The following is a 13,329-nucleotide window of genomic DNA, read 5'->3' as shown; positions in this document are numbered from 1 at the left end:
TGTATGGCGGGTGTCGTGGTGACATAGATTTGTATGGCGGATGTCGTCGTGACCTAGATTTGTACAGCGGATGTCGTCGTGACCTAGATTTGTATAGCGGATGTCGTCGTGACCTAGATTTGTATAGCGGATGACGTCGATGATGCAAAAGATGCCTACCTTTCAGGAACACAGAGTCGTATTTCAATGGTCAAATACAAATGTAATTCATTGTGTTAATATCATCTTGTTTTATCGATTTTAGTTATTAACTGTTTCTTGTTTCTTTTATGTTACAATAGCTTTTTTGTTTTATGCTACTTTATTATTTTTTATGCTATGTTTTATACAACTATGACTTTTTTGTTTGTTTTCTAATGTGATACCTATTTAGTTTGTTATATATTACTGTAATTTCTTTGCTTCTTTTTATTACTGTAACTGTTTTGTTTGTTTCGTATTTTGTGATATTTTGTTTTTTGATATTCTGTAATGTTTTGTTTATTACTATAACGATTACCATTACTTTTTTGTTTATTTATACACAGATTTTTTTTTATTGTTTTATGTTCTAAAACTCTTATTTGTTGTAAACTCCTATTATTTTGTTCCTTGTTTTAGTCTTTTTTAAAGCTTTTTATTTGCTTTAAACTACTTTTTTTTTAATTCATAATCCACAATTTTTTTATTCGATATTCTATAATCTTTTTTATTTAATTTTTTGTTTTACTATACCGTTTTTTGTTTTGTTGTTGTTGTATATTTATACAACTTCTTTGTTTATTTTTTGCTTCTATAAATAGCAATCTCTGTGTAGAGGGCGTTGATTGGTAAATTGGATATTGTTTTTATTCACTGGTCGAAAATACTTTATATCACTAACTGTTTAAATGAAACCAAGTAGATTCGATTTATTATCATACCAACTTGTAGATACAAGTTTTATCTAAAATTACACACATACATATAATATTGTAAATCTTAACCATCGTACTACAAATTCGTTGATATTTTGTCAGTTTGAAATCTGATACATGAATGGAACATAGTTGTTTCCTCATTGATTATATGTTAATAGTATCATTGTGATTGTGTGACTTCTGTAATGTATCATCTTAAAAGTAGCTAAACATACGGCTGTAATTAAAGTGATCTGAAATGATGTTCTTACTGCCGGTGGTACTTTCAGTCCTGAATGCAATGATTGATTGATATATACACAGTGATTCATCGATGTACTTCGTAATATTGAGTAGATATTGATATACCTTTTCAACTTGATACATCATATAAAATGTGACAGTTACAGAATAAATACATAATGCATTTCATATGAATATATGAATGATTAAAATATACAAATAACATTCACTAATTTGACTTTACAATTTATGACGAAATGTTGTAATCATTAGAATATTGTGCCCTTCAATAAATCTTAAATACATATCTGATTGGTCTTGTAGTAATGAGGATGTTACAGGCAAGAAAGTTATCGAATTGTCGAGTCAAACCTCCCCTTTATCAAGGCACAGGGAAATTACAAACGATCACATACAGACATAGATTTGTATTAATCTATTCATATATATATTTCTTCACTTGTGAAATATTAAATGCTGAAGTTGAAATATTCCATTCAGTATTCTCACCGACACATCATTAGAAATATGCATCACTGAAAATTAAAAAAAGATAAAATAGATTTGTTTCAAAATAAAAGAAAAAAATCTTAACTTTAAGATCTTCTCACAAATACTTGTATTGCCCGAAACAATAATATAGGCTCTTTCAATAATTTTGAATTAGAATATATAAACTATAGTTGTGTATTGACTTTCATCTTTCTGTTGTAAAAGGTACTGCCTTTTATTGACAAAATTAAATAAATATAGTGCCGGAAGAAAAAAACTTTTTTTTTTAAATTTATGCGTTAGCTCATGATGCCTTATGTGTTCCATTGATTTTATTGTCCGTGGTACGAGGCTGAGTAAACAGATTACACCGACGACTAAACACCTGTAATTCAGGTAAGAGTTATAGTGCGGCTACCTCATTACCTGTTCCTATTATACATCTATAAATAGAGAGTGGGAATGCATTGTCCAGTTGTGTAATGTAAGTAGCTATTAGCTTATATGAAATATACTCACTAAGGTTCAAGAGACACATTTACACTCAATTACCGATGTTGTAATTTTTTGAAAACATCTTGCTTTACAAAGCCGGAGTTTTCTATCCAGATCAAATTTCATCACATCAAACTAACTCTACTTGAGTTGTATTTTGTTTTATTGAGTATATGCCGAGACGTGAAAGAGTTCATATTGAGCAAATACAGGAACGTGAAGAAGTGCAGGTACATTCGGGATTAGAACAGCACAAAATTGAAAATACCCAGCATTTCTAAGCTAATATCTTTAAAAAGTACTAAAGATATAAACATCAATTTTATGTGTTAATGTTCAATTTGTGAACGCACATGCATGTATTTCAGGACAATGACATGGTGTTTATCATAATTCGCACAATAACTGTAGTTTTAAGGGTGTATGGTATATCAATATGATTTGTGTCTTCCTTTGAAGAACTCCACAACAGTGAAACGACTGAAACTTTATCGTACTAATGTAATCAACCACTTACACACTTTTCATTAATTATAAAGATCCACATCAATTGATAACACATTTCAGAGGTACAAAAGACACACAGAATCTGATGACGTACGTTTGTAGTTTTAAATTACATAATTCACATGAATTAGTCATTGTTTTATCGAACTATTTAAAAGAGCACTGATTAACCAAACATAACATGTAATGATGAGGTTACATTTGAACTATCATACTACTTTATCTGTACATGGTTGACCCTCGAGATGTTTGCCTATTGTTTTATCCCGAGATAATTCAAGGAAATGACATTGCATTTTTATACCAAGACATTTTGAAACAATAACCGATGATAAAACAATGTTACATCATATGCTATCCGGACGGAATTTTGCGTCCTTTTGTTCTATGCATGATTTTAAAGCAACGCACAATATATATGAGACATTAGTTCCATGAAAATTATGCCAGATTTAGTAATCGTGTATTTAAAATCATAAACTTAATTAAAGCAAAAACGTGCTTACCTCATCATTGCTGCTTAGATTTGAATATCCATCAATATCATCTCCAAGGTCAAGAAAATCCTGGTAAGTGGACATTTTAACAGGTAACGTGTGTAGTATTACTATCACGCAAAGTAGGATTGGACGCACGCCTTCCATTGTCTTTTCTCCAAACGTTTCGAAAAAGGCGAAAAACACGGGTAAAATCCGAAACAGGTGTTAGAGAGAATCCGTCACAATGGTTTTCTCCACGTACCACTTTTTATAAGCATCACCGTCCTGACAGAGGTGAACGATATGAAGCTAATGTGACGATTTGTATCATCCTTTATGCATAAACAGCGTCTTTCCAACAGTTCCGTAACAACTTAAATATTTTAAAACTCTTTTCAGAACATTTAACTTTATACTAATTAGTTTGTTGCAAAAGCCATAATGACTATCCTATTCTAGAAAAAAAATTATATGTCACGTAACTATTTGTTATTGTTTTGACACAAAATATGATAGCATAAATAAAAAATATGCATCCTCGTCTAAATTCACGGAAAGATTTTCAGTAACAGGACTCAAACAGGCGATTGTGTGTTTACATGTGGAATGGCAATAGAGTGAACCCACGCCTGTATGTATATATATATACCTTGCGTTAAAGTTAGCAAGTGCAGGTATGGCTATGTACACGTTGGATAGCACGCTCGTCCAATGGCTGGTGTGTTAGGCTAGAACACACAGACGCTGTGGAGGAGTATCAATGAACACGTATATCACCAGCGAGCCGTAGTAGTAGTCCGTAGCCGTGTAATACTCAGCCTTGTGCTCTCTCTCATAATTCAGGCAGGAAAGTTAACGTAGTAAAATCGTATTGTCATATATAGACATTGTACGTGTATGGTATCACAGGCGTGATACACAGCTCCTACCGAACTATCTATTTTTATCGCTCATCATTTAAATATCAGTACTGCTGTAATTAAAACAATGAGTGATGTTACAACAATCTCGAGGTTAAACTGATTGTTACAAGGATAGACGCTTTATTTATATAAATAGATTATAGACCTGTTCCGGGTGTCATGCATATAAGAGATGTTACAATAACTGAAAATAATGAAAAACAGAGGTTAACCCACACCACTGTAGTCAACAGAAAACCATAGCATCATTCATAAAATGAAAGCACATCTCACAGAAAACCATAGCGATATTCACCAAGAACAGAAGATCTCTTAGAAAACCATAGCGATATTCACAAACGAAACATTACATCTCTCAAAAAAACCATAGCGATATTCACAAACAAAACATCACGTCTGCCAGAAAACCATATCGTCATTCACAAAACAAACAGCACATCTCGTAGAAAACCAGATATTAATTCACAAACCTACAGCATATCACAGAAAACCATATCGTCATTCACAAAAATACAGCATATCACAGAAAACCATATCGTCATTCACAAAACGAACAGCACATCTCGTAGAAAACCAGATATTAATTCACAAACCTACAGCATATCACAGAAAACAATATCGTCATTCACAAAACGAACAGTACATCTCGTAGAAAACCAGATATTCATTCACAAACCTACAGCACATCTCACAGAAAACAATATCGTCATTCACAAAACGAACAGCACATCTCGTAGAAAACCAGATATTCATTCACAAAAATACAGCATATCTCGCAGAAAACAATATCGTCATTCACAAAACTAAATTACACATCTCTCATAAAACCAGAGCGTCTATCACAAAGCAAACAGAACATATCACAAACCATTTAGCTCATCAAGCGTCATTCAAACTATAAAACAGACGTTGACAACCATTGTGCCATTCATGAAGCTTTTAACTATTTACCTGACCAATAATGTAAGTCATTATGGGAGGGGGGACATAGGAAAGAACTGGGGTCGCCATGACAGTGTCTTTGTAATATATTGAAGAAAGACGAAGACTCCATCCGGAGGATGAATACTTACAATGGGCTTAGTTGATACATATACCAATATTAATTGTTTATACCCACTATATTTGTGTAACTGTTCCATGTTCTATGTCTATATGTGATCGTATGTAATTTACTTGTGTGTTGATAAAGGGGCAGATTGCCTCAAACATTCGACAATTTACTTGTCTGTACTGTCGTTATTACTACTTGACAAATAATATTCAATAAAATATATGCTAAACATGTTATTTTATTGGTTGTGATAGATAACCTTTTATATGGCTATCCTTACCAACCTGTATAATATGTTTCACAATCAATGTATAAGTATCAACCCATTGATGTTACTATCAAAAACTTGTATTATCCTATTATCTATTGCAGCACATAACACACACATCTATAATTTAATTTAAATTCTTCATTTCGTTACATATCAAAGGGGGAAAATTAAGTTAATTTTGGAAAACGTATATCTATATTTTAGGTATGTTAAAGACAGACATACGTTCGTGTGTACCAAAACTGTTTAATATTATACCAAATCATCAATCAATGTTTTATAAGACGTTATATTGTAAATGTCCTGACGGATTCCTGACGTTTGTTTTACGAGGATAATAAAATACAAACCATACAATTCTGGAGAGGTTGCTATTATCTTCATTATTACACATGTATTTTCATTATTACACGTGTATCTTCATTATCACACATGTATCTTCATTATCACACATGTATTTTCATTATAACACGTGTATCTTCATTATAACATGTTTGTCTTCATTATTACATGTGTATCTTCATTATTACATGTGTATCTTCATTATTACATGTTTGTCTTCATTATTACATGTGTATCTTCATTATTACATGTGTATCTTCATTATTACACGTGTATCTTCATTATTACATGTGCATCTTCATTATTACACGTGCATTTTCATTATTACACGTGTATCTTCATTATTACACGTGTATCTTCATTATTACACGTGTATCTTCATTATTGAATGTGTGCTTATAAAATCATTCTGCATTTCCTTTTGTTCTGATGTCACATATATTCATACTGCTCTTTATATCAAATTTTATGTTGGGAAAATTTTAAGAAGTCTTACCTTATGATAAGCCAGCATGTATTTGTTTCTGACGATAGTGTCTGGGAAAAAATTGACAATATACTACCGCTCATGTTACTCAGACTTAGGTGTTAAATTCTTTACTTCTGATCGGAGGGTTTATAACCAGTGTAACGGAAACATTGAATGTATCTTCGGAAGCAATATTTTGTAGTAAATGAAATGACAGATTCAGGCCCAATTACTACTGTATATAATTATCGATGAAAATTCAATTTAAAGTGTGTCAACATGTTATCAAATAATGAAAATAACAGAGAATACCAACATAATAACGAAATCTTAATTTTAACTCAAAATCGATCAAACGATAGCAAACTTAAAAGATCGAGATTTGCATGGAAACTCTTTAAAAAGAATGTTAAGACCGAAGGAATAACCCGCCATGCAAATCTAAGTAAAATACAGTCACACTCTCAAGAAAACTAGGGTGATGAGACAATGGAATATCAACAAGCATCGAATATGTCTGACTTCATATCGAACAAGATAATACATTTATCACATTACTGGCCCGTTCCCCCATGTCATACGGCCATGTCATCAATATGTGTAATAACACTATCGTGACGTCATAGTAAATATATGACATCGCATGAGTGTTTATGTAGACGGAAGCGTCCCAGCCGTGCCGGATTTCGCCTGTTTTTTTGTTTTTTTTTTATAGAAACGAAAATTGAACATGTTTTGCTTATATTCTCATAGATAGTATTTATGTGCTCAATCTAATCTTACAGTCGTGGCTCTGTCTAATGGAACTCATAAAAGTCGATCAATATATTGCATAAAACATTTACTCGTGTAAGATCCTCTATATCATTTATCACAGAAAAACGAAATAATGCATGAGAACGACTCCTTAATGTAGTTTAGAGTTGAAACAAAACAAAACATATCGAAATACATTTTTGTATATTTCAATAGATATAAAAAAATTAACAACTAGAGAAGAAAGTAAATGAGAGATCTAACAAGTACAGGGCACTACTGATACCATATCACATATTTCTTATATACCGTCACACATCTTTGCTAAAAGTCAACTGAAAGTTTATTCTTGATAATGTTCATATATATTATGTACAATAATTACCAATCCCTTAAAATTATATATTTTTCAGTGTAAAGTGTCTCATATTTATCGAGCATTGCTTCTCTCGTAATTTGTATCATTCATAATATAAAATCAGATCGTACAAAACGTACAAGCGAATGGTATCTTTAAATATAAATTTGGTAAGAGGTATCGCTTATGCCGAATGTCTAATACAAATTAGCATTATACAGCTCTTTCAAACCTCTAGGTCTTTTCAGTGATACCATGGAAAGTGAGAGTGTGTTACTCACGAAGGTAAACCTGTTTTAACCCTACATTTAAATAAGTTTCGTAATTTGTGGAAAGTTGAATAATTTCCTGCTAACATGAAGTTGTCACATTCTATATAATAAACAGAGCCGTCACAACGTTAATGTTCTTACCGTAATGTTATCAAATTCCTTATCATGACAACTTTCTCAACTGTCTCTCCTATGTCTAGATATGTTTACACAAACAATCTTTGCTTCAAGATGACAAGTTCTTTTCATAAATCTTCTAAAAATATTAACCTCGTGATAATATGAAGTTTCATCCCTAATACAACGTTCAATGTACATGCTTCAGAGCAGAATCCGTCAAGAAAAGAATGTATAGCCGTTCCACTAAATTACTGTGATATAATTTTATAAGCTGTGTTTTGTATCAGGCATACCTCTAGAATGACTTTTCGTTTACATTATCGACTTGCACTCAACTGAATGGCAGCGAATTAATATGATATTCATTATTTTACTCCAAGATATACTTTTAAATATATTGTCGGAACTGTACTCGCTTGAATGGGAACATTTATGTATTAGAATTTGAAAGTAAAACATCGTAAATTGCATTCTTTTTGGTTGAATATTTTAATGCACGTGTTTTGCATGCCAATTGTGAGCATTGTCGATAGACAGCCGTTTCCTCCCCCGACTTTAGAAATATAATGAGCCACGTGCCATTCAGTTATTCGTTTGCACGTGCGGATTCGGGGTTAAAGCAACATACCTTGAAATCGTTTCAGATACTCTAGACAAACACATTATCGGAAGAACAACACGGCGGATCTAGGCTTTGTCTGCCTAAGGTTTCGTTAGGCAATGGACTTGGCCCACGGGGTAACTTAAATACAACGCTCTTCCGTTCTTAGCCGGACCCGGATGTAGGATTATTGGGTGCGCTAAAATAGTCCAAGCATTTGTGCAACTAGCCCAAGGTCGTGAATAAAGAACGAGATTTTGCGAGAAACCCAAGCCACATTTATTCGGTATAATTTTGATACAGATGGAACTTTTTATTTACAAATAATTTACAAATTTTTAGATCACTAAAAGTCGACGCCTCCTTGTTAAATAGAGTCAACTTAAGTTACTCCGTTATACTGCCATTGACCTTGCATTGCCGACTATCCATTATACTGACACAGGAATAGGCTAGTCACCTCTTACACCTATTAACGTCAAGTAGGGACCTTAAAACAGTATATGTAATGACAGAACAACAAATGAAGTCTTCCTCACAAAGGCGAACATTTAAATCCAGGGCCAAACGCACAGCAGTGTCAAGGGAGATACTTGGAAGGAGACAGTAGGCAGTGGATAACACAAAAGAAAAAGAAGGATATTGAAATGAGACGGCAGGTACTTTTAATCTCCATCTGTAGGTACCTTAAGTTAAAATAATTATACATATATACTTCATAGACTGATACAACCATTGATGATGACGGTTTGAAGTTTGTTTCTTCAGGCGTAGACACCGTCATTAGCCCGTCCTAACTTCAAGGGTTTCCTCAGTATCTGCCTGTGATAAAATAGGGAATAGTCAACTAGCTTATTTGATATCGAGAAGATGTTAATACATATACCACTCATGATGAACGCTTACATATTTCAATTATGATGCAAAATGTTCACCAATATCCACTATCAGTTTTATTTCTTGACCTTCACATTGTCGTGACGACATACATTGACCAATATCACATGCGTACGACAATTAGATCGAGCAACAAGGACTTGTGGGTTACAGTTAAACAGATCTTTAACATGTATTAGAGATAATAATTCTCATAACTGGTTTGTAAACCAATGTATTATTATATATAGATTCTAAACATATGACATGTGTACCGACTAAGACATCTTAATAGTTAAGTATCAAAGGAATCAATTGTTTAGACCGACTGTTGAAATGATACAAAGAAGCTCATCTTAAGTAAATCACGTGTATTTGCTTACGAAAAAAAAGATAATATTGAAGTAAAAAGGAAATAGTAATCTTTAAATCCAAATCGAAAAAGCAGGGGCAAAATATAAAGACAAAATAAATGAATTTGTATTGTAAAACCTTTAACAATACAAGAAAAATAACACAAGGTGTTCCGGGAGAGTAAACGTCTTCTACTATATAGTCCGTCAGGTAAATTTACAGATGTGGATATTTCTGGCTAAGGGATTAGGTGCCGTAGATCTTGAGACCGGGGCTCGGACAGGTCACGAGTCTTAAAAGTGTCTTCCTTCGTCATTTGTGTTACCTTGTTATATATCTTTATGTGTGTTTTTGTGTGCACTAATTTGCCGGCATTTCAGCATGAAATTACATAAGGTGTGTCTCACAACCAATGAAAAAAAAAGTACTATGTGACGTGGTAAAAAGACTGAATTGTCATTAAAGTCATCACAAGTCTCACACTTACATTATGGGGGTGCTGATTTGTACAACAGGAAACGAAAGACAAATGACGAAGATATACCTGCCGAATAATTTTTTCATATTAGGTGAAAAATAAATAGAAACATAAAACTCAATCCTTCCATTCTGCAACAGTTGATATAAGGTGTCCATTCTGGAGACATTTTCTGAAAGTCATGATTCGAAAGATTATTGAAAATATAGAACATATCTTGTAAATGTTTCAACAAAAACAATCTTATCGAAGTTAATCAATAGCAAAAAAACGGTATAAAACATACAGGGAAATGATTGATAAAATACACCACGCCCCTCTTCACAACAAAAAATCTCTTCATGTTTCTTAATATACATTGTGATTGATATCTGAAATGTATTCCATGTCGTGCAGTCAATAGCCCGCCATTGTGTTTAGTAGTTGGCCGTGATATATTGTGTCCTTATAGTTTCATTAAAGAATAAATAGCTAGAAAGGAACTAGTACCGGCACACTCTTATACTAAGGCATGTACACGTTTAACCCGTGTACTCGTGTCTCAACACACTGTAAACATAATATACCCGGCATAAAACTGATTTTAAATGTTATTTGATTTTTTGTTCTTGATATTTCCCCCGTGGATCAGTTAACAAAATCCCATTCGAGATATGCACGAGATACACATTTTATATCAATTAAATCATTGGGCGTGCACTAATAAAAGTATTAGCTTTTGCGTTAGAATTGTATCAGATAGGTATACAAACATGCATTCTGCTAAACACAATGAAAACAAGATAGTGATACCACGTACATTAATGGTTAACAACAAAGTAGATGATTAAAATTTAACCTAATCCAGGGTCCAATACACATGTTGTTCTACTCAAAATCATTTCGTTTTGCTGACCGACACATTTTATTATTTTCCCGAGTTAGCTGGGAGGACAGTCGACATAAAAAATCAATTATGTCGAAAATATAAAGGTACATTGTATATTGCAAACGCGTAATATATTTCATTGCTTGTTTCAGATACAGTTAAAGTGAAATAAATAGAGGATATCTAACAATGTGCATTCTATTTCGAAGCTTCATTTGTAATGACTAATCACTAATCACGTGGCTATATCTTTTTTCGGGCTAAATCTGTCAAATAAAAAAGGCATATATTTTTTGTGATATTTTAGCAGAAGTCCTTTCAGGGTTTTCCCGCTAAACACTAATTGCGCTAATTGAAATTTCTGTATATAGTTAGATATTGTTGGGGCGCCAAATCATCATTTCGTTACTCTAGTTAAGGATAATCTAAATAGCAAATCCAGTCTTTGAATCACTACTCAGTTTACCAAGAGTAACGTTAATGCATTCGTATTATGTATCATGGCTAGCTATGTCCCATGCTATTGACATGTTATTTCCTGAGCTGTTTGTGAATTTGGAAAATGTGCAAAATAATCATGTTTAAGAGCGCAATTTAGGAAAAATGGTCTAATCGCTGAATTTGAGGTGAAAGATGCATATTTCTGAAAAAAAGTCCCAACTCCACATTGTCTCGAAACAGTCCTAAATGTTCGGGTGTCTCAACAGTATCCAATAGAAACATTTTATTAATTGAAATACATTATGTACCTCTTGATATGTCATATTCATGAATAGAATCATGTTGATATTTATGCTATTAAGAGAGTAAAATCTGGTTATATAAATTAGCATATAGTGGGTTTATAGCATGTTTTGTTTTGTTTTGTTTTAAAAAGCCTTTGCTAACATAACGGCATGGTTATTTTGTGCAATGTATGTGATCTACATGAGGTATGTTCTCCTGAAAAAGCATGTTTCGCATGTTTTGGCGAAATTGACTAACGTCAACAGCAAGACACATGATCAGGCATGCTGCATACTAACAATTAATTATGTTACTGCTGTTAATATGCACCAGAGTAATGGTTTATATGCCAATATCACTGGGTATCATCCTATTTTAATGACCCTTAAATCCAGTTGTGTGCTAAAACTTGAGTGTGCCAAGATAGACACGGTTACATTAAAAAAAAACTACTACACACAATAATTGAATTCGACACAAAATAAAATACATTTTTTAAATTCAGCCGAATAATTATTAGTTATTGTCATATTAACATGAAATAAAAAAAAAAGGGGGAAATTAATTATCACAAACAAACTTAAACCAAAGTACACAATGATGTCTGTTTTCTGAATTTTGGGATAATCCACAAAAATTCGCGATGAACGTTAAGAGAATCGTAAATCAATTAGGCATCCTGTTTGACCACGGGGAGATTTGAAGTGCACTTTCACAGCACGAGATTGAGGCTGTAGAGGGATACCATTTAGTAAAATAGAGAGTCCGTTAATACTTTTATTTTGAATTAGTTTACCAAACAAACTGCAATTACATTAGGCATACAGGTATATTTGATATCATATCTTATCAATATTACTGAAGTGCAAAATTAAATGATTTTCATCATTTTGATTACCATTGTTATTAAAACGGTATTATTATAATCCCTTTTATACCTCTTGTGAGCGGTGTACGCATGCATGGTTAGTATCTACATGATTTGAAAAAAACTATTTCCGCTGTTTATACGAAATTGGCTTGAATGAATTGGTAAAAACTAATTAACAGCTCCTCAATCAGTTTATATTGTATCATATTTTCAGCTTTCAACCCGTTATATGAATAATAGTATGGTTATATTTATATATAGATCATAAAAATTAACATAATAGAAACTGATCGTAATAGACAAACGGGACCATAAGCTGTCATTGAAGTACAAAATGTTTGTTGATAATATAGATAATGTTTGTGTTTGAATTCAGTATCCACTCATGGAAGCTGGTAATGCTTGTGAGTATTTTCTGTCCATACAAATACCATATGAGGGACCTCTGTTACAACTACTGTGGACTAGCCTGTAAATCAGAAGAATAGCCGACAGTGTGTGGTGTTTTATCAAAACCCTAAGTCTGAAAGGAGGGGGTACGTCAGTTAACCCTGCCATTCATCATACTAATAGCTATTACAAATTCCTCTTTATCGGAGATTATTAGCAAGCGGTGCCAATCTCACAGGCAAAACACGCAGCGCTGTAATCTTGCTTCAATTTACCCCCTTGTCATATTCTATCTTCACACAGAACTGAAATAAAACCTATTACTTAAAGCGCTAATACAGCAATGACGGCTCTACAGGTCTAATTTGTTTCCTTCTTGTTGTATTTTCTAAAAGAAGCTTGAATTAATGGATTCAAAAACAGTTTTAAAATGATTGAAGAGACGCTCTCCGGTTTACTTGCTTCTTTTTTTCTTAAAGAAACAAAAGTGTCTAAAACAATTTGAT

General features: G+C 32.9%; 1 protein-coding gene across 1 annotated transcript in view; it reads right to left on the bottom strand.

Moving 5' to 3' along the window:
* Positions 1 to 3,711, bottom strand: part of LOC117345002 (adipolin-like) — a 66,767-nt gene extending 63,056 nt beyond the window's left edge. The window contains exon 1 of the mRNA XM_033907918.1: positions 3,122 to 3,711. Within this exon, the coding sequence (XP_033763809.1) occupies positions 3,122 to 3,259 (138 nt within the window). The 5' untranslated portion in view covers positions 3,260 to 3,711. The remainder of the gene's footprint in view (positions 1 to 3,121) is intronic.
* Positions 3,712 to 13,329: the final 9,618 nt, after the last annotated feature.

This window comes from Pecten maximus, chromosome 16 (assembly GCF_902652985.1).
Source record: "Pecten maximus chromosome 16, xPecMax1.1, whole genome shotgun sequence".
In the NCBI taxonomy this organism is placed as follows: domain Eukaryota; kingdom Metazoa; phylum Mollusca; class Bivalvia; order Pectinida; family Pectinidae; genus Pecten; species Pecten maximus.
Note: the sequence above shows the minus strand (reverse complement) of the source record. Positions and strands in the feature narration are given on the sequence as shown.